We start from the raw sequence: 22,199 nt of genomic DNA on the forward strand, positions 1-22,199 counted from the left end.
TCTACAACATGGAAAAAAGGAACTTCACTGTTCGTGATCATAGTGTATGAATAAATATATGTATTTTATGACCCATCAATAGCTCAAAGGCATGGTGATAAAGTATCAAATAGAAGAAAAAAGGAAAAGAAAGACACATTCAAAAATAGGACAAATCTATACAAAATAAAAATACGAATAAACTAGACTTTTCAAAAAAATAAGCCAATCCAAGGGTGGCAAACCTCTTTTGACGGCAAATTTACATATAATTATCCAGCTGTACAATCGGGTCGAGAAATTGTTTTAGTGCGGTATTACGGGACCATATCGGAACACTCAGAAGAAACTTCGCATAACGAAAAAATAGCTTTATAATCTGTTTCTTATCACTTTCATTGAGAATAACTGTGAATGGAGCTAAGTACAAAACATGGGGGACAGCAAAAGTACTATGATGGGAAGAAGAATACTATGATCATGGTAAGACTCAGCTGAGTTTTACTTACAGCTGCATAAATAAATAGACAGGATTCCAGGTTGAAAGCACTTTTATTAAGGGATTTTGTTGCCTATGCTGGTAGAAACAGGGATAAATGGTATGCTAGGCAAGATAAATTTGGTGTAGGGGAAAAATTACCAACAGTTATAGAAAACAGAAACTGCTCCAACATTGTAGTTATAATTATTAAGCTATAACCAATACAGTATCTGGGAATAAAATGGCCCAAAGTGATTATACTGTTCGCATGATGGTAGGACATCTAGCCTTATTGATTACGTTATTATTGACTGAACACTGGCAGGATCAATAGAGGATAATATGGTACGTTAGCATGCTGTTATTTATGTTAAAAGTAAAGATCGTCATCTACTAATATAAAGAGTTAATTTAAAGCAAAAATTCAGGAAGACTTATGATGACCTTCCGGGGAGTTATGACGTTGGTACCAGGCTGAAACTTCGAGAGATTATTTTCAGGAAAAGTTAAACACTAAGCTGGGGAGTCTACAATCTGAGAATGTAGAAGATGGAAGGATAATTTTAGGAAAATATTTTATGAAGTTGCAGAAGATATTCTAGGGAGGGAAGTTAGAAGGGCAGCTAGGAATATTGGGGAAAACATTTAAGTCTAGTTGAGAGACGGAGGGGCTTCTACAAGAACTATTTGAGCAATGGATCATATGAAAATATGAGGAATGAAAGAAAAGGGAAGAAAGTATCAAAATATGGACTGGTATGTTGAAAATTGAGATGGAATAATTGATCTGGACTTGTCCAAGTTAAAAATAGAAACCAGCCTCGTTCCTATTTTTATTTTCAACAGATTTATTATAATTTTAACCCAGACCAGATTTTATCAAACAGTTCGTGGTAACGAACTGTAGTAAGAAGCGACCCAGCCCAATAGTAACCAAAACTCTAAAAAATGGAATTTTTGTACCAATAGCTACATCAAAAGAATTGCATTTTAATGCTGATTTTAAATATATAAGTTTCATCAAGTTTAGTCTTACCCATCAAAAGTTACGAGCCTGAGAAAATTTGCGTTATTTTAGAAAATAGGGGGAAACACCTCCTAAAAGTCATAGAATCTTAACGAAAATCACACCATCAGATTCAGCGTATCAGAGAACGCTACTGTAGAAGTTTCAAGCTCCTATCTACAAAAATGTGGAATTTTAAATTTTTTGCCAGAAGGCAGATCACGGATGCGTGTTTATTTGTTTTTTTTCCCAGGGGTGATCGTATCGACCCATTTGTCCTAGAATGTGCGAGAGGGCTCATTCTAACGGAAATAAAAAGTTCTAACGCACTTTTTAATTGACCAAAAAATCGGAGGGCACCTAGGCCCCCTCCCACGCTAATTATTTTCCAAAAACAACGGATCAAAATTCTGAGATAGCCATTTTATTCAGCGTAGTCAAAAAACCTTATAACTATGTCTTTGGGGACGACTTACTCCCCCACAGTCCCCGTGGGAGGGGCTACAAGTTCAAAACTTTGACCAGTGCTTACATATAGTAATGGTTATTGGGAAGTGTACAGGCGTTTTCAGGAGGATGTTTTGGTTGGAGGCAGGGGTTGAGAAGAGGGGGATATGCTGGGGGAACTTTCAATCGAGGAATTTGTCATGAGGGAAGAAAATTTCCATGAAGAGAGCGCAGGATTTACTAGCATTACTTAAAAAAAAAAACAATGAAAAAATAAGTATGAAAAAGTTTTTTCAGCTGGAAGCAAGCAGCAGCATTAAAACTTAAAACGAACAGAAATTATTACCCATATGAGGGGCTCACCTCCTCCTAATACCTCGCTCTTTACGCTAAAGTATTTTTAGTAATTTCAACTATTTATTCTGCGGCTTTTGTGATTCAGGGATCATTCTTAATGAGTTGGGACAAAATTTAAGCTTTAGTGTAAAGAGCGAGGTACTGACGAGGGGGCGAACCCCCTCATATATGTAATAAAAACATGAGAATACAAAAGTTCTTTACGGAAGCTAATTTATAAGTTACGGATATCTTTTACTTATAAAAAGATTCGTAAAAAATTAAAAGTTCTAGTTGCCTTCTTAATTAACCAAAAATCGGAGGACAACTAGGCTTCCTCCCCCGCTCTTTTTTTCTCAAAATCATTCGATCAAAATTATGAGAAAGCCATTTAGCCAAAAAAAAAAAATATACAAATTTTGTTTTAATTATTCCTCTGCGGAGAGCCAAAATTAAAACATGCATTGATTCAAAAACGTTCAGAAATTAAATAAAAAAAAACAAGTTTTTTAAATGAAAGTAAGGAACGATATTAAAACTTAAAAAGAACAGAAATTACTCCGTATATGAAAGGGGCTTTTCCTTCTCAACGCCCCGCTCTTTACGCTAAAGTTTTTTACTGTTTTAAAATGTAGAGCTAAGAGAAAGAGTCAAACTTTAGCGTAAAGAGTGGGGCGTTGAGAAGGAAAAGCCTCTTTCATATACGGAGTAATTTCTGTTCGTTTTAAGTTTTAATGTCGCTCCTTACTTTCATTTAAAAAACTTGTTTTTTTTTTATTTAATATTAAATTTATGACCATACTACCTACCTACGACGCATAATTGTCGAGGTTCCCTTTAAATTGCTTGTATTTGTTTGTACGTAAGATTATCGAAGCAACCTATTATACACCCATCCCCCCACTAAAAAGAATCCTGGATCCGCCCCTGGAACGTGGGCTACGATTAGTAACATGGAGAGAGTTAAAAAAAGATGGGCAAAGTATTTTGGAAATGTGTTAAACCGTGAAGAAGTTGCAGGAAAAGATATGGAAAAGGATGAAAAAGTTTTGACACTTTGAAAATAGAAGAAGATTTATTTTGTGAGTATGAATTAGTGACAGCACTAGAACGGTCAGAAAATAATAAGGCTCCTGGTGTTGACAGTATGATAAATAAGGTTTTGAAATGTGGTGTTGTGCAGTTAAAGATAAATTACTGAAGATTAGAATATGGTTTTTGAAAAACACGAAGTTCCTAGTGATTCTGGGGAAACTTAAATCAACCCCTTCTATAAGAAAGATGATAAGAGTGACTTCAGCAATTATGCACATATTAGCTTGGATTTGGTCGAAAGAAAATCAATTAGTATGATGATAATTTTTAGAACTTAGAAATCCTGTAGATAATGTTTTAAGAGAGTGGCAGGGTGGTTTAACCAAGGGGAGAGGAAGCGTTGACCAAATTCTCATTTTTAGACTAATAATTGAGAATTGCCTGAGTCATCAGACCCTTCAGTCCTTAGACTCTTAAATTATGAGCAAGTGTTCGAGTTAAAAAATAGAAGAGCTTTAGTTAAGGGTTTATCCTTGCATGGTGTAAGAGATAAGTACATTAAAGTGACTAGTGCTATGCAGAAACATAATATTACTACGGTAAAGGTAGGTAATAAGCTTAGGAGCTACGTATTGGAGTAAGAGTTAAGCTACGTATTGGATTAAGAGTTAACAAGGTTTGCGTTTTATTCCCGTGTATAGATTATTTTAATGGACTTTTTCTCAGTGAGCACAGCAAAGAGTATAGGTGAGCAAGGGAGAGCATGTCCAGCATGGAAGTAAAACTCTCCCTGACTTAGACTATGCTGATGATTTGAGCATCCTAGATGAAAATATTAGCGAAATGAATTCGTTTTGGGAGGGTTTGAAAGTTCAGGGTGCAAGGATAGATTTGAAAATCTATATTAAGACAATTAAGTTGATAAGAATGGGAAGGTGATAAGTGAAGTGAAGGTGGTATAATTGAAAGTGATAAATAATAAGTGGTTGATAAGAAGGTGATAAGGTAATAAGTGAAAGAGAAGAGGTAACGTTGGGTAACAAGAAGATTGATCAAGTGGACAGTATTATCAAGTGAAGATTGATCAAGTGTAAGCATTATTATTAGTAAATACAGAGGATGAAGCGAAGATGTTTAAAAGCAGAATAGCTAAGGCTAGGAGGTTTTTTCCAGTTGGGAAAAGTTTGAAAGAAAAGGCAGATAAATCTGCGATCCAAGAATAACTGTGGTCAAGCATGGTTCAGAAGAGGGGGTGCTCTGAAAGACGAAGGAGGATCTGTTATATGTTTTATAGATAAATTGTCTAAGGATTGTATTGGGTTCTCGTCTGACTGACCGTATTTCAGACGGTACAGTGTACAAAAAATGTGGTTCAATCCCACTTTGATAAGAGAAAGGTCGAGATGGCTTGGACACGTTCTTCGCAGGAAGGATGACAGATTACCAAATATCATCCTCGTAAACCAACCATTTAGTGTCAAACAAAAACTTGATACTTTCTGAACCTGGCGTGAGGAAGTCGTGAGGACAGATTTAGTGGAAACTGGAACTTATTGGGATGGTGCAAAGAGGGAGGTTTTGGATAGATTGGGATGGAGAAGTGTGCGCAGCTGTGTCGGCCTCAGGTCTTGGTGGTGTACTGAGTTGTTACTAGCAGTAGTAGTAGTAGTACTATGTTATGATCTGCTGCAACAGCTCTATTGACACCTCAATTTTGTACGACTGGCAATCGGGAATGGGATATCAACGTTAACCTTTAACGACTGGCAACATACCAGCATCTAATCCTTTACTTTTAATCAGGTCACTGGTCTGGGCCCTACAATTTTATTTAAAAATTACCATAGGACGGGGCCACACTTACTAATAACATACAATGTGCCAACAATTACTGTCAAAGATTGCCTATAACTGCAAGAAGACATTTTCTTTCTTTATTTCTTTGTATGGATACGGAAGGAATAATATAAATATGAATAGGATTGTAAAGAGAAATAAACAATAAGGTATAAAACTTGAAATTTCAAAACTGGATTAACAAAAAAGGACTTTCGACAAGATTGTCCTGGAGGGCAACAATTTTTCTCACCCCACAATACATGATGTTGTTACAGCATTGATGTCTGAACATACTAACCGTTATATTCAAGTCAGAATTATAGGATTTACTGCATCGGTTAACAAATGACAAAATTCTATTGATCCCTGTCTAAATTTCAGCCAGGGACTAGTCAATAAATGCAAAAACTTTCTCTTTTCATTTTGGTTTTCTCATTAATAAAGACGAAATAGAAGATTTCTTCTTTTTACTGGGAATGAACTGGAATTTTACTGGGAATTTTAACTGGGAAACTTTCTTCCCAGTAATTTCCCGTTACTGGGAATAAAAATTTTTTGAAATAACGGGAGTAAAAAGAACAAATGAAAGAAACAAAATACGGCTTTGATAAGATTTAGTTCAAAATAATGGTTATTTCAAGCACATATGGGCTTAATTCGCACACAAATAGCAGACAAAAACAAAGAAATGAATACAAAAACAACAAACGGGCCTATGGCTAGTAAATGCCAGCGAAGAGAAACAACAAAAATCCGGATATAACAAGGCGTTTTCAGCATAAAAATTAGAAAAAGAAACTAAAAATAAAAAATACAACTAAAAAAATATATATATATAATTAAAATAGACTAAACATAAAATATATAATATGAAAATTGTAAATGTGAATCATTGTATATTACATATTTTATGCTTAGTCTATTTTAGTTTTACATATGTTGTTTTGTTATATTTTTTAGTTTTAGTTTAGAGTTTCTTTTTTTTCCTGTTGTTTATGCTGAAGACACCTTGTTATATGCAGGCGAAATATTCTTTTGATTTTTGTTGTTTCTCTTCGTTTTCATTGACTGGCCATAGACCCGATTGTCGTCTTTATATTCATTTCTTTGTTTTCGTCAGCAGAAAAGAATTATGTGTAAAATTAGAAAACACCGAGGAACAGACAACACACAGTTATAAAATAGGAAATAACAGTATAAGAAATGAATAGAACTAGAAAGAATGAACTAGAGTTTCAATTTCTATTTCAGTTTAGTTTTCTTATTACATGAAAGAAGTAAAAACCTTTTTTTGACCTTAAATACTTTTCTTACATATGCGGTTTTTGGAGTTCTTTTGCAAATTTTTGTATGCCTTCGCCACCTCTGATGCTCCTTTGTCAAATAAGTAAAAAAAAGTTCTTCAAAGAAAAATAAAGAGCGAGATTAAAACTTAAAGCGAGTAGAAATGATAGTTCAACACACATTATGGAAACCATGGACAACATATTTTTTTTCTTACTTAAGTGGACTATTTTTCCGTCAAATTTATTTTTAAGTCTACCATTATATGAAAAAGAAAGCGGAGGTGTCCCAGGTCATTAGTTTCGCATACAATGTCACATAGGCCCCTTTTCAGTTTACGCAGCCCTTCACCTGAAAATGACTTGTCTTAATAATTTATCTTTGTGATTGATTTGTATTTCAGTATCCAAAGTCAGTGGTGGTGGTTCTAAGCTCTTTGGAAGAAGGTTAAGTCAGGAAAAAAAAAAGTAAATTTAGTCCATTTGAAATATATAAAAACATATATTGATTAAAAGGAATTACTTCAAATACAACATGTAATTAAATAAATTAGTTTATATACAGTCAGTTATATTAAGTACTTAATTAAATGTTTTATTAAATTGAATTAGACTATAATTGAACAGTTATTAAAATAAAATAAAACTAAAGATTGCCATTAGGTGTTTAGAAGAAAAATGGACTTTTCAGTGAAATTCGAGTGATCCCAAAAGGGGAGTTTTTGTGCATTTGTCTTCTTCCTTTAAATATTGTAGGTTTATTTTGTTGCAAGACATTCGAAAAGCCCTTAAAATTCAGGCAAAACTGAAACGTGGGTAAAAATTTGGCTAAAACACTAAAAGCGTATGGCACCAAAATTTTCCTTTTTACAATCCCTTGAAGGTGTAGTAACTTACAGTAGTGTAGTAATAGTAGTGTAGCAGTGTAGTAATAAGAAATTTTTAATGTAACTAACTAGTTTTGTTTTTGTTTTCACGGTTCAATGTGACAACACTGACAAAAAAAGCCCTAAAAAATTCATATCCTTGATATAATCAAAATCAAATGTGGAACAATTGGAAAAATGTGGAATTTTGCATTTTATTTGCAAGAAAAAAGATCACGGGTGCATGTTCTTTTTTTCTTCCAGGAGTGATCGTGTCGAACCATTAATCCTAGAAGATCGGGAGAGGGCTTATTTGATCAAAATAAAAAGCTATAGTGTACTTTTATAGTTAAAAAAATATTGGAGGGCTAGCCCCTCCCCGTGTCCATTTTTCCTCAGAATCATCCGACCAAAATGTTAAGATAGCTATTTTACAGATCCAACAACTATGACTTTGAGGATGACTCAACCTCCCAAAGCCCCCAGGGGAAGGGCTGCAAGCTATGAACTTTGCGCATTGTTTGGATATAGTATTGTTTTTTGCAAAGTATACAGCTATTTTTTGAGAGGGGGGTTTCTGGCGGGAGGGGTTACATGGGAAGATCTTGGCAAGGAGGAATTTTTCATGGAGGAAGGAAATTTTCCGTGGAGGGAAGCCGGATTTCCCGGCATTATTTAAAAACGATCAGAAATTTAATGAATAACAGGTTTTTCAACTGAAAGTAAGGAGTAACACTAAAACTTAAAACGAACAGAAACTATTACGATACGAGTATGAGGGTTATGACCTTCTTCTCAATACCTCGATCTTTACACTGATTTTTTTTTAGAAAAAAAAAAAAGTTTATTGTTCTACTTAAACGAATCTTGTGTTTCTAGGAGTATTTCTTAAATAATTGCGACAAAGGTAAAATTTAAGTAAGAAAGCGAGGTATTAAGGAGGGGGCAACCTTCTTATATACGCAATAATTTCTGTCTGTTTTAATGTTAATGTTGCTTCTTGTTTCCAGATGAAAAAAAACTTTTTTTTATTTAACACGAATATCGAAGGAGTACCAGGACTGGTTAAGCCGACTAGTGCTTAATTTTTGACGAAGGGAATCGTACCTGTCATATTCCGTAAATTGATGATTTCGACTGATCAAACAGTAATTTCGGCATCAACATCATTTGGATATGCGTACTGGCATCTCTGCTATTCTTTGGTTGTGTATACTTTCGCTTTTTAAGCAAAATTTATTAACAAAAATAAATAAATAAAAAATAAAAGAATCAGTCAATGATTGTTGGAGAGCCAGCGAAAGGGTAGTCAGCCCCAACCACCCTCCTTGAATCTGTTGAATCCTAGACTTAATTCAGTTGCGGAAAGTATAGGTAGATTTTTAAATTTTCTAAGAACTTTCAGTCTCGTGCCACAGGGACTTATTTCCGAGGCCCTGAAATCATGTAGTGAAAAGGAGGAGAAAAGGCAAACATTGAAAAAGAAGCATATTGAATCAGTTGAAAGTTACCTTGTCAAAACAAACTACATTAACTCCTCCACACATGGATATAAACTTTGAATTTAAGCAATAAATGTCATTTTTCTTCAGCCTCTTCTGGGCGAAAGCCATGGATGCTGTTAAAGCAGCTGGAAGAATGGGCGGTATCACAAACGTTATGCTGTCTAAACTATTTAAGACTATATCAGCAACTGAACCCTGCAAAAAAGTAAAATAAACAATCACCTTTGATATTTTAGTCGAAATTCCGGGTTTGAATTCTAAAAATAAACACTGTCCAATTGGAACAAACATACAAATATTAGTTACAGATAAGGGCACCAGCTGTTCAATTTTATTTCTTTTTTTAGGGAAAGGTGAATAAGATAGCAACAATTTTCCTCATGGGTTTCCAAAATTTGAAAAAAATTAAGTAAATAATATGTTTATGACGTAGCACAATTTTGCATATTACACGTATCTTTGTATGATATGTAGGGGGCATACATGTAGGCCTGTGTATGATATACATAAATACATCAAGGTCTGAAATAGATGCTTTTTGTCTCTATTTATTTTACGTACTAAAACTTTACCTCGTTAGTGTTTGTCCTCCAAGGGTTCTGTTGTTCCTGTATGCTATTAAATAAAAAAAAAAAAAAACAAGTTTTTGAACTGCAAGTAAGGAGCGACTTTAAAAGTTAAAACGAACAGAAATTATTCCGTATATGAAAGGGGTTTTCCCCTCCTCAACACCCCGCTGTTTACATTAAAGTTTGACTCTTTGTCACAACTCTACTTTTTAAAACAATAAAGAACAGTAAAGAGCGAGGCGTTGAAGAGGGGAAAACCCCTTTCATATACGGAATAATTTCTGTTCGTTTTAACTTTTAATGTCGCTCCTTACTTTCAGTTAAAAAAACCTGTTCTTTTTATTTAATTTCTGAACATTTTTGAAATAATTTATGTTTTGATTTTGGCTCACTCCACATGAATAATTAAAGCGAAATTCGCATATTATTTTTTTGATAAATGGCTTTCTTATAAAATGGTTGGGAGAGGAAGCCTTGTTGCCCTCCGTTTTTTGGTTACTTAAAAATGCTAAACAATTTTTTTATTTTTTTTACGAACGTTTTTGCTAGTAATAAACATACATAACTTAGAAATTAACTTACGTAGCGAACTTCTATATGTGTGTATTTTTTTATTACGTATATGAGGGGGGTTCACCCCCTCTTCAATACCTCGCTATTTACACTAAAGTTTGAATTTTGTCCCAAATCTTTAAGAATAACCCTTGAATTACAAAGGCCGTAGAATAAATAGTTGAAATTACTAAAAATACCTTAACGTAAAGAGCGAGGTATTGTGGAGGAGACGAGCCCCTTTATATACGTAATATTTTGTGAACTTTTTAAGTTTTAACGCTCCTCATTACTTCCAGTTGAACAATTATTTATTTTCTCATTGTTTATTTTAATAATACCAGAAATCCTGCGCTTCCTTCATGGAAATCCTCTTCCCTTATGATAAATTCTTCCATGGAAAGATCCTCCCACGTAATGGGATACGCAATACGTACTTGATGAAACTTATATATTTAATATCAGCATAAAATGTGATTCTTTTGATGTTACTATTAAAATTCCATTTTTTAGAGTCATGGCTACTATTGAGCCGGATCTCTCCTAACTACAGTTCATTACCACAAACTGTTTGATGAACTGTGTTATGTAAAATGAAACCTTTTGACCTGTCAAAGTCAAGTTGTATTTATTGACCTTATATGGGTTTATGACATTACTGGGCTATGATATTATATGGGTTTGTGACATTACTGTTAGTTAGAGGGATAAGAATTGTTACACAAAAATAGCGTGACTTGCATGTCACATAATTTTTCAGGACACAAGCGAAAATATTGTGTTTCAATTTTCTGGGTTTCGATGTTTTGTTGAAGGAGTCATCGCTTTCCAAGATTGATAACTTATTAGTTAGAAAGCAGGGATTTTTTTTTTTTTTTTTTTTTTTTTTTTTTTTTTTTTTTTTTTTTTTTTTTTTACGGGGAAGGGATGTTTCAAAATATTACAAAAAAGCGTAATTGTTATAATTTTAGAATATTTTAGAATAAAAATTGTAAAAATGGAGCGATCTTATTGAAAGGCATATGTCTTCTTGGGTGACCATCTACTTACGTGCCTGCCACTCGAGAATGAACTCTGAAAGTAATTTATCATAATTTGGTCCCTGTAATTAAGGCTATTCTTAAGAATGATTTGGCAAGTGCTGATAAAAAATATAAAATCAAATTGAACAAACAGGATTTTGATAATATTTATAACAAAAACGCAGCACATATATTGGACTATAGTTCCTGGCCCGTCTTATTAATCTAAGTGAAGCTGAACTAAATTGCATAATAAAAAACAAATTATAAGATATTCAATTCACAATATTCAGTTATAAAGTACTTATCAAAATAACAAAACACAAATGTTGCGTCCAAAACCAATTTTGCTTTCTATACAGGCCTAATCTTCTTAAACATTCGTTCTGTTCTTAACCAAATTTATTTTTCAGATATAATGTACCTTACACCATCAAACAATAAAATGAAAAAGAAAGAAATTTTCTCACCCCGTTTTTTATCCAAACATAGGTGCTATAAACGAAGCCTCCGATCCCTAAAATAAGAAAGATTCCTACGCATCGTAGAAAGTCCGTGTAAAAATGTATATTGACAGGCTTCGGAAAGAGTATAGACCGTATCAATTCTCCTTTGACAGACTGAAAACCTATAAAAGAAAACAGAAGAAAATCATCCTCCTGTCCAGAATTAATTGATAAAAAAGCCTATTTTTAAAATAATTTTTTCGAAGAAAAGTAATGAATATTATTGAAAACTAAAATGAACAGAAATGGTTAAATAGGAATTCAAATCTAAAACGGACAGAAATTATTATTAATGACTAAACTAAAAAAAAGAAATTAAAGTGAATAATCAATTCAAAATGAAAATGAACGAAAATAACCACAAACAAGAACTGGCCTATCACCCCCCTTTCCCCCTAAAACCTCTCGAGGGCAGAGTGTCATAGCAATTTACAGAAAATGACTAGTATTTCGAGCAGTGTATTTTTATTTGTCATTACATCACCAAGGAAATAAAATCACAGTGGGAATCAATGTTTAAAAATGTGAGGTGCCAAAAATAAAACTGGATGTACGAAGTTCCCCCTCACTCCAACTAAAAGTCTCGAGGTTCATTTTTGTATGGATGGAAATAATATCTAGTTTAATCAGTTTGTGTTTTTTAAGGAATAGGAGTGTCAGAAAAACAAGATAAGAATATGAAAGTTAAAGAATAAATCTTCCGTCTAAATCCTTATTTGCTATATACTGGTACTAATACTCCACTCCCCCTTCCCCAAAAGAAACTATTTGAAAATCTTAACTCATTCCCCTAGGCCCTTCACAAGATATTGCAGATATTTTATTTGATAGCCTGTATATGCATATTTTTTCTATTGACCTTTCCCTAAGTGATAATTTAAGGCCCTCTTGACCCCTCAGCATTCTCTGAAAGTTTCAAAATGATCACTCTAGCCGCGTCAAGGCATTGGAAGAATTGATGTAAGAGAAATTTTAATTTCTTGGGAGAAGCTGAAGGGTCAATTTAAAGAGGTTGGGATGATGAGGAGTGTGCACAATTGTATTGGCCGCAGTGAGTTGCAAATAGTAGTAGTAATAATACTAAAACTGCATACCTGTTCTAATAACAACTGCCTTGACACTACTATCATCTGTATTTCTTCCTTGAAGAAATTCGGTACCTCCAAGGAGTATATGCCGACCATGGTATTTTTGGTCAAACAAATGATGTTCCTTCGGTATTGGCACCTGAAAAAGGAGATTTTCTAAGATTTTTCTATTTAAAAGGTAATTTCTAAGAATTATTGAAAAAGGAAGTCCCACGAAAAGATCACTTTTTGAAGTTTTGCACCTAAAATTTACTAACAAACATGCAAAATGATATCAAAATCTATGCAACTACTGATGACAATGAGGAAAAGAAGGTTTTATTTGAAAAGATTTTTCAATGAAAATACATCAGAAAAGTAATTTTTTCAGATCTTGGTATTTTTTATCAAACAAATGATGTTGCTTATGTATTGGCAACCGGAAAAATGGTATTTTCCAAATGGTTTATTTTATATTCATAGGATAATTTCTAAGAATTATTGAAAATAGAGATTCCCACGATAAGACTCATTTTGAAGTTTTGCACCTAAAATTTTTTAACAGTGCAAAATCCTATCAAAAGTTATGCAACTACTGATGACAATGAGGACAAGAGGGTTTTATTTGAGAATATTTTTCTGTGAAAGTACCCCAAAAAAGTTATTTTTCAAGATCTAGGTATTTTTGATCAAACAAATGATGTTCCTTAGGTATTGGCACCTGAAAAAGGAAATTTGCTAAGAATTATTGAAGATAGAGATTCCACGATAAAAAACCTTTCACTGGGTTCACAATAAAAAGCTAAATGAAAGCCACTAAATATTTGAAGAACTAGCTACTATGCTTTCAAATATTGAAAGCTTTATACAGGCTTGAGCATTGAACCATCTCATACTAGTAGCTCTCCTGAGGGTATTGTGTACTATGAAGCATGGAAATGGTGGTTGCAGAAGGTCATTTGGTGCAATTAAAATTGTAAATAGTTAATTAGAAAGTAACTACCAAGGCTAGGTGGTGGAATTTAATTTACACAGTAGGAGAGTAGGTAACTGAACTGAGATCCGCGGCTACTTACTATAGAAGTTACAGATTTGAATAAAAAGCTGGTAGCATGGTCTGACAAACTTTAATAGACCAAGTAAAAGTGTTGACTTAGTAAAGATTAATATTTTTCGTATTCTTTACCCATGTTAGCAATACCCATCAGACAGAGTGAATGATTGCAAAAAATGGGCATGGGGGTTACTATATAGATTGCTTCAAATTTCTCGTGTCATTTTTAAGGGTAGACGCAAATTAGGGGGTAGCAAACTCTTTTTTTTACGACCTTTGTCCTGCAACCTTTTTTCTCACGTCCATGTCCTACACTGCCAAGGGTCGTCAGGTCGAAATTTCGAGAAGATCATTTTCGTCAAAATGTTGAAATATGTCCCCAAATAATGCGCCATGATCCATGCACATTAAAAGACAAAGGTCCCAAGTTGTCCTATTGTCTCATTTAAAATAGACTCTTCATAAATAAAATTTAGTAGAAAGAGGGACACGTTATGCACTGTTCGGTGCTGGATAGTTCAAAGATTCTGTACACATGATTTTTGTACCCTGGTATATATATATATATATATATATATATATATATATATATATATATATATATATATATATATATATATATATATAAGCTGCACCTCTTTTGGCACGTCCTTGTTCATAGATCATTAGAAGAAGATTACAAACAAAACCCCAGTAAGTGGACTATGTACGTATTTCAGATATAATGTTCGATTCCTATCAAAATTAGTATTTTGGGGTTTTGCAGTCATCACTAATTACCAAGAGGGTCAATTTCTGTAATTTCAGTCACACAATTACCTAGAGTCTCCTAAAAAAAAAAAAAATGTCAAAACTATGCCATCAGATCATTTTAAAGCAAACGCTTTATCTGTTTTTAGAACTGTCAAAATGCTATACTTTATAGGAATTAGGATTGTAAAAGGATTTGGTCAGTTACTTTAATCGTCAGGTCTTATATCAAATTAAATAAAAAAAACAAGTTTTTTTAACTGAAAGTAAGGAGCGACATTAAAACTTAAAACGACCAGAAATTACTTCGGATATGAAAGAGGCTGCTTCCTCATCAACGCCTCGCTCTTTACGCTAAAGTTTGACTCTTTCTCTCAATTCTTCTTTTTAAAACAGTAAAAAACTTTAGCGTAAAGAGCGGGGCGTTGATGAGGAAGCAGCCTCTTTCACATACGATGTAATTTCTGGTCGTTTTAAGTTTTAATGTCGCTCCTTACTTTCAGTTAAAAAAACTTGTTTTTTTTTTATTTAATTTCTGGACGTTTTGAATCAATGCATGTTTTGATTTTGGCTCTCCGCAGCGGAATAATTAAAACAAAATTTGCATTTTTTTTTGGCTAAATGGCTTTCTCATAATTTTGATCGAATAATTTTGAGAAAAAAAGAGCGGTGGAGGAAGCCTAGTTGCCCTCCGATTTTTTCGCTAATTAAAAAGGCAACTAGAATTTTTAATTTTTTACGAATATTTTTATTAGTAAAAGATTTACGTAACTTATAAATTAGCTTACGTAAAGAACTTTTGTATTCTCATATTTTTATTACATATATGAGGGGGTTCCCCCCTTGTCAGATCCTCGCTCTTTACACTAAAGCTTAAATTTTGTCCTAATTCATTAAGAATGACCCCAGAATCACAAAAGCCGTAGAATAAATAGTTGAAATTACTAAAAATACTTTAGCGAGGTATTAGGAGGAGGTGAGCCCCTCAAATGGGTAATGATTTCTGTTTGTTTTAAGTTTTAATGCTGCTCCTTACTTCCAGCTGAAAGAACTTTTTCATATTTTTTTTTTCATTTTTTTTTAAATAATGCTAGTAAATCCTGCGCTCCCTTCATGGAGATTTTCTTCCCCCATGACAGACTATCGATGAAAAGTTCCCCCAACATATCCCCCTCTTCTCAACCCCTCCCCCAACCAAAAAATCCTCCTGAAACGCCTGTACACTTCCCAATAACCATTACTATATGTAAGCACTGGTCAAAGTTTGTAACTTGTTGCCCCTCCCACGGGGACTGTGGGGGAGTAAGTCGTCCCCAAAGACATAGTTATAAGGTTTTTCGACTACGTTGAATAAAATGGCTATATCAGAATTTTGATCTGTTGACTTTGGTAAAATAATTAGCGTGGGAGGGGGCCTAGATGCCCTCCAATTTTTTTGGTCACTTAAAAAGGGCACTAGAACTTTTCATTTCCGTTAGAATGAGCCCTCTTGCAACATTCTAGGACAACTGGGTCGATACGATCACCCCTGGGGAAAAAAAAACAAAAAAAAAACAAATAAACACGCATCCGTGATCTGCCTTCTGGCAAAAAATACAAAATTCCACATTTTTGTAGATAGGAGCTTGAAACTTCTACAGTAGGGTTCTCTGATACGCTGAATCTGATGGTGTGATTTTCGTCAAGATTCTATGACTTCTAGGGGGCGTTTCCCCCCATTTTCTAAAATAACGCAAATTTTCTCAGGCTCGTAACTTTTGATGGGTAAGACTAAACTGGATGAAACTTATATATTTAAAATCAGCATTAAAATGCAATTCTTTTGATGTATGTATTGGTATCAAAATTCAATTTTTTAGAGTTTTGGTTACTATTGAGCCGGGTCGCTCCTTACTACAGTTCGTTACCACGAACTGTTTGATAGGGTCGGTGTATATTTTTCACATGGTGTTTTCTCGTGTATGAATACAAGAACTTGGTCAGAATTTTATAGTTGAATAGAATCAAGATCATGCAGGCATTTTGTCGTCCATAATTATAGGGACTGGATAATTCTACAGTACCCCTTCCCTTTGAAAAAGCCTTTCAGAACATTAAAGATTTCGCCTCTCCTTTAAATTAAAACTGTCCAGGGATCATTTTAGAAGCGATCTATAATGATCAAATGACTGTCCAAAACCCAAACATGGTTGGTGCGTATTTTGCACAATGTTTGATCATGCGTCTGAATTAAAGAATCAAAGGAATCTTCATTCTAAGCACTGTTTGGTCTGTTTAATTGGAGTTTTAAGCACGGGTCATGCGACAAAAGCCACTCCATCGCCCCCTCCACTTCGAATGTACATACAACTTACACCTCTGTTTATTCGTGTTTGTTTACGGATCATTCAGGGAACAGAATTAAGTTATTAAGCGTTTGTCCTAAACCCGATATGATTCTTATACATTTCACACTTGTTGATTGATTTCTGCTAAAAGTAGTATTTAAGGATTCTTCAGGTATTTTCAAACGCAAAAATGAAGCACATACTGTAGCTTAAGAGTCTAAAACACAAAACTATGAATTCCATACTTAATATATTGCTTTTTATTTTGGTTGATATCAAAAAAGAGCGTAAAGGGGGTCCTTTGCCCCAGAGGGTAAGTCTGGGCCACATGATCCATCCATTCTAAGGGACAGGGCTACCAAATTATTCGAAGGCCATCTAAAACATCGGCTCTAAAAATTGGTTTAATAAAAAACATTGAAATATTACCCTTTCTTGAAATCAGACCCGTGCAAAGAACTCCAATCAATAGTATATACATGGCGACCCCAAATACAACCAGAAAATCCATGTTACTTACCTTTCAACGCAAGCTCATTCCGAGGTTATTTAGAGAATGATACTAACTGATTAAACTCTGACCATTAAGATCTATTTATGGCTGTCATAAATAAAAAATACTAAGAACATACAACACAAATGGTAAATACCAACAGTACCGGTATTTAAAGATTTTTGAGCCAAAATTTGAGGAATATTTATGTGCATTATTGCCTAAAATGTTGCTTGATCTTCCCTAAATTCGGTAATTTTAGAGTTACAGTTTTCTAAGGATTGGTATTTTAAGAAGGTTTCGAAAGTAGATGATTGCACATCTTATGTCAAAAGAGCAAAATGATTTTTTTTTTAAATGCTACTGCTACTACTAACTACAACTCACTGCAGCACAAAAGCACCTGAAGACAACACAGCTACGCACTCTTCTCTTTCATCCTAACCATTTTCGAAGCCTCTCTCTTTAAACCAACTCTTTAAATATGGCAGTCATCAGACAGTTCATGGTAACAGACTGTAACTAAGGAGCAACGTGGCTCAATAGCAGTGGCGGATCCATGGGAGGAGGAGCGGGGCGTGCTCGCCCCCCGTGTGAGGTGGTGGATTTGTGGTTGGGAACATTTGCTCTGGTTTTGGTTGGGACGAAAATGATTTTTTTTTTGTAACTGGTTTTTAATAAGTTTTTAATTATTAAGACTGTTTCTTTTTGAAAACAAATTTGAAACAAGGTTTTAGTCACTTTGTGCGGTCTTTGCTTGATTTTACTAATATTGCATACTGCCAAAAAGTATTTAATTAAACTTAGGTTTATCAAGGGAATCTATCCGTATTTCGCAGGCGAAAATCTTCATTTCGTAATAACAGGGAGGGAAATAACAGGGAGGGAAATTTAAAATCCTAACTTCTTTAGGCTGTCGAAATGATATTTCAGTATTGTGCTGCCACAACGGGCTGAAAAGCAAAATATTCACTTCTTTTTACTGTCAAAAATTTGTTTTCGAATCTTGCTAAGACACTGAGGTGAAGAAATTATTATAATTTCTTTGTTTATTATTATTTTGTCTATTATTTTGTTTATTATTATTTCATTATTTATTTGGCTGCTTGTTTCGGTTTTTTGGGTTTGCGCTTTTCAACAATATTGTTTTTAGGGGATTTGTATAATAGAAAGTAAATGTATGAGAAGTGCAAAAATTATTAATTTAAGTTTTCTCACCAAAACAAGTAGTTAAGACTACTTTACTACCTATTTTCGTCTAATTAAAGCTCTGCATTATATGACATATCCCACCTCTGTTCATCCTAAAATATTAAAATAAAGGCAAAACTCTTCAGGACTTTAATAAAATTTCATATAAATATATACTTAAAACTAAGTATATGAGTCGAAATACTCCTTCCAAGGTCGGAGTAATCATTTAAGAAAAATACATTTTCGAAAAACTGCTTATAAAAGAAGGTAAATAATTATGTTTTTTTTATCTAGCCGGTACAGATGGTTATCTGAATTCTCATTTTGAATCAGAAGAATGGCCTCGGTTTTTTTTCAAACATTTACTAATAAAATGTTAATAAAAAGTGGAAATTCATACAACTTGAATTAACCAAGGAAATGGAATGCAACTACAATATTACTTCAGAATTTCTCACCTTCTCAATATCAACCAATCACAAAATATAGTTATCATGAAAAGAGAAATCACCAATGCAACAGCACAAACACAAAAAAAAAGAGACAGAAGGAGAAAAGGAAGACTGTTTTCCTAAATTAGTGATTAATATAGACCAGCACTTGAATGAGGCCTTAACCCTACTCATCCATACAATCACATAGGTCAAACAGCATAGCCACACACAATCAACCATAAAGAATAATCCATGGACAGGCAGTCATGTCGTCAATAAATATAAGTCGTCATTTACCAAACAATAGAAAAAATAATATAGACAAATAATTCAGAGGCAACACCCAACATAAGGGCTCATCAGGAGAATACACTGGCCTATATAGGGTTTCGCCACTCTAAATTCTCTACCCAGCACAGTGTTGTGGCTACCACAGAATATCCATGGCATCCCCGCGTCAGGTATCACCCCCAAAATATATGCCTATGAAAGAAAAAAAAACAGCAAATGTAAAACAACCAAGTAAAACCAAAACAAGCTTATCCTGTTAATATATCCCTCCCTTTAGCAAACTAAATATTATAAATTTTGCCAAATCACAAATATTAACACATTGCAAAAAACCTGAATGAACTAAACAATTATAGAATTCATCTTTACCATGTGGCTAATTTTTAAGAAAATCCACTCAATTAGAAACAAAATTCAAAATAAATGGCGCTGCGACAACATTTCTCGAACCTCCGAAATTAGTTGAAAATTTCTTTAAGTATTTCTAGATAATTCTTTTGATATTTATTTAAAAGTTCGTTATAATGAAAACTAAATTTTTTAATTTTTTTTTAAGTTAATTTATTTGCAGAAAAACCTCTTGATATCAATTTTTGGCTTAAGATTTTACATCTATTTTTAAAATCAATATAATTACTACAAATCCTTGCATAACGAAGTAACTGTGAGAAAAACGCTGAATATGTGATATTTGAGTGTATATTACTTTCACGGAATGGGAAACTAATCACTTCAAAATCAAAACCATCCGTTTTATTATACATTTTAAAACTTAATTTATTATTATCACAAATATTAATATTTAAATCTAAGAAATGATCTTCATGACCAGCGCCATGACTAGGCTCAAGAATAAGCTCTGATGGATATATATTTTTAGAAATATCAATGAAATCCTTACAATTTAAGACCAAAATATCATCTAAATATCTTTTATTACTTGACAAAGCATGTTTTAAATTAATTGGATTATTCTTATCCATCATATATTTATATTCTAGTTGACTTAAAAACAAGTCAGCTATAATTATTATTTAAGGGTTGCATATATTTGTCCATAAAATTATCTAAACTGCTATATATACCGCTTAGGATTTTCATATCAGAGCTTGAAACCCTGAGAATTTAAATCACCAATCTACACTTATCAAATACAAAAATTACAAACACTTAATAATTTGTTTTTTAAGGAGTATTTCGACTCATATACTTAGTTTGAAGCAAATACCTAAATGCATCTTCATTAGAGTTCATATTTTTCTGACGATTTTTGTCTTTATTCAAATATTTTTGGATGAATAGAAGAGGAAATACTAACGAAGAGCTCTAAGCTGGCATGACTCTAGAATGACAGGACTAGCCATTACAAACATTCACCTAAATATTGAGTTAGACATCGACTTTGTAATAAATAGATATGGCGGGAGTGGAAATTGAGAAATACACTTTTTCGTATAAAAGGGTAAATTCTGTAATTTAAGTGAAATATATCGAACTTTAAAACATGGAAAGATACGCTACGTTGTTATGAAAAGTTGAATTTTGATTAGTATATTTTTGAGATTTCGTCAAAGTTAACACTGTTTATTAAAATACTATTTTGAAAAAGAAACAGTGGTTAGTTAATGCTTTATTGCCTGCACTTATAACTCTCGTTTTAAATGTTTTCTATGCATTTCTGTCTGTCACATTATAACAAAAAAACATTCTGTTTTTCTTGTTACATTCCTAAAAGAACTAGCATTTAATATGTCTTTAACGAATATACAAGTTGTATCATTATCCTCATTCTCTATTCTTCATTACTACGGTACTACCATAGTTACTAAGCGAAGCTACAAAGTTGGGCGACATGCTAAATGGTTTGACCTCTTCAAATTGTCACAGAGTGCATGACTCCAAAGGTGCTTCAAGGTCATTTTTTTTCACGATAAAAAGATTAACTCACTCGCTATAATGGTCAGAAGTGTAAAGGCAAAAAACTATGAAGAAAATATTTAAATATCATTTTTGTATAAATGGTGAACAGCTTTTTATTTTTATTTTTTTTATGGTGGGATGGTTTTTATAACTTACTATTTTTGTATTAATATTTTTATACCATTTCAATTTCAACAGCTTTATTAGAACTTTAACCCTCGCCAGGTTTTGGACTAGATTACGACCATTTCCACTACCTACTTACGGCGCATAGTTGTCGAGGTTCCCTTTAAATTGCAGGCATCTCTTTGTTCTCGAGTTTATCAGAGCAACCTATAATGCGCCCCCCCTAAAGAAAATCCTGGATCCCTCCCTGCTCAATAATAACCGAAACTCTAAAATACAACAGACATATCAAAAGGATTGACTTATTATACTGGCACCAAATATATAAGATATTTTAAGTCCGGTGTCACTCTTCAAAGACTACAAGCCTGAGAAAATTTGCTTAATTTTTGAAAAAAGGGGAAAACACTCCATAAAAATCTCAAAGATCCTGAACAAAAATAACACCATCAGATTCAGCGTATCAGAGAAAGCAAATGTATAGGGTTAAAGCTCCTATGTGCAAAAATGCGAACTTTCCCAGGAGATGTATTTTTCCATGAGGATGGCAGCTATAGCCCCTTCCACGCCCTTTCCCCCTCCCCCCTAAACCGTTTGATCAAAATTTAGATATCATAGCCATTTTGTACAGCATAATTTAGAGACCCAGTAACTTTGCCTTTGGAGTTAATTTGACCTTCCACAGCACCTGGGGAAAGGTCTTGAAAATATATAATTTGCCCATCGTTTACGTATGATATCTGCTATTTGGAAGTATGCATTCTTTATTCGGGTAAAGGATTGAACTTCTGCTGGAGAATTTTCCACAGGGAGAACTTTCCATTGGGAAGCATATCTCCGGGGGATAAAATTTTGAGGGGAAATTTTACACTGGGGGGATTGGCCAGAATTCCTAAACAAAATTTTATTTTTTTCTCTTTGTAAACCCAATCTTACGCGTGGAGATGTTAGGGGTAATTGTCCGAGATAAAGTTTTAACGGTATTGAACTGTCTAGACGATTTTTCCGGGGAGAGGAATAGTTTTTCCGTGGAGGTGGAGCTGGATTTCCTAGAATTAAAAAAAATCATTTGAAATAAAATAAATTTTTTTTTTTCGTCTGTAATTACGCCTAAGGA

General features: G+C 33.5%; 1 protein-coding gene across 2 annotated transcripts in view; it reads right to left on the reverse strand.

Annotated features, from left to right (window-relative positions):
• LOC136030423 (probable cation-transporting ATPase 13A5) overlaps positions 1 to 22,199 on the reverse strand; it is a 168,023-nt gene that overhangs the window by 73,568 nt on the left and 72,256 nt on the right. For both annotated transcript variants that reach the window (XM_065709391.1, XM_065709392.1), the window contains exons 8-10: positions 12,521 to 12,653; positions 11,391 to 11,548; positions 8,784 to 8,972 (exon numbers count right to left, since the gene is read on the reverse strand). In XM_065709391.1, coding sequence (XP_065565463.1) covers positions 8,784 to 8,972; positions 11,391 to 11,548; positions 12,521 to 12,653 — 480 coding nt within the window. The remainder of the gene's footprint in view (positions 1 to 8,783; positions 8,973 to 11,390; positions 11,549 to 12,520; positions 12,654 to 22,199) is intronic.

Source organism: Artemia franciscana, chromosome 8 (assembly GCF_032884065.1).
Source record: "Artemia franciscana chromosome 8, ASM3288406v1, whole genome shotgun sequence".
NCBI classification, from domain to species: Eukaryota; Metazoa; Arthropoda; class Branchiopoda; order Anostraca; family Artemiidae; genus Artemia; species Artemia franciscana.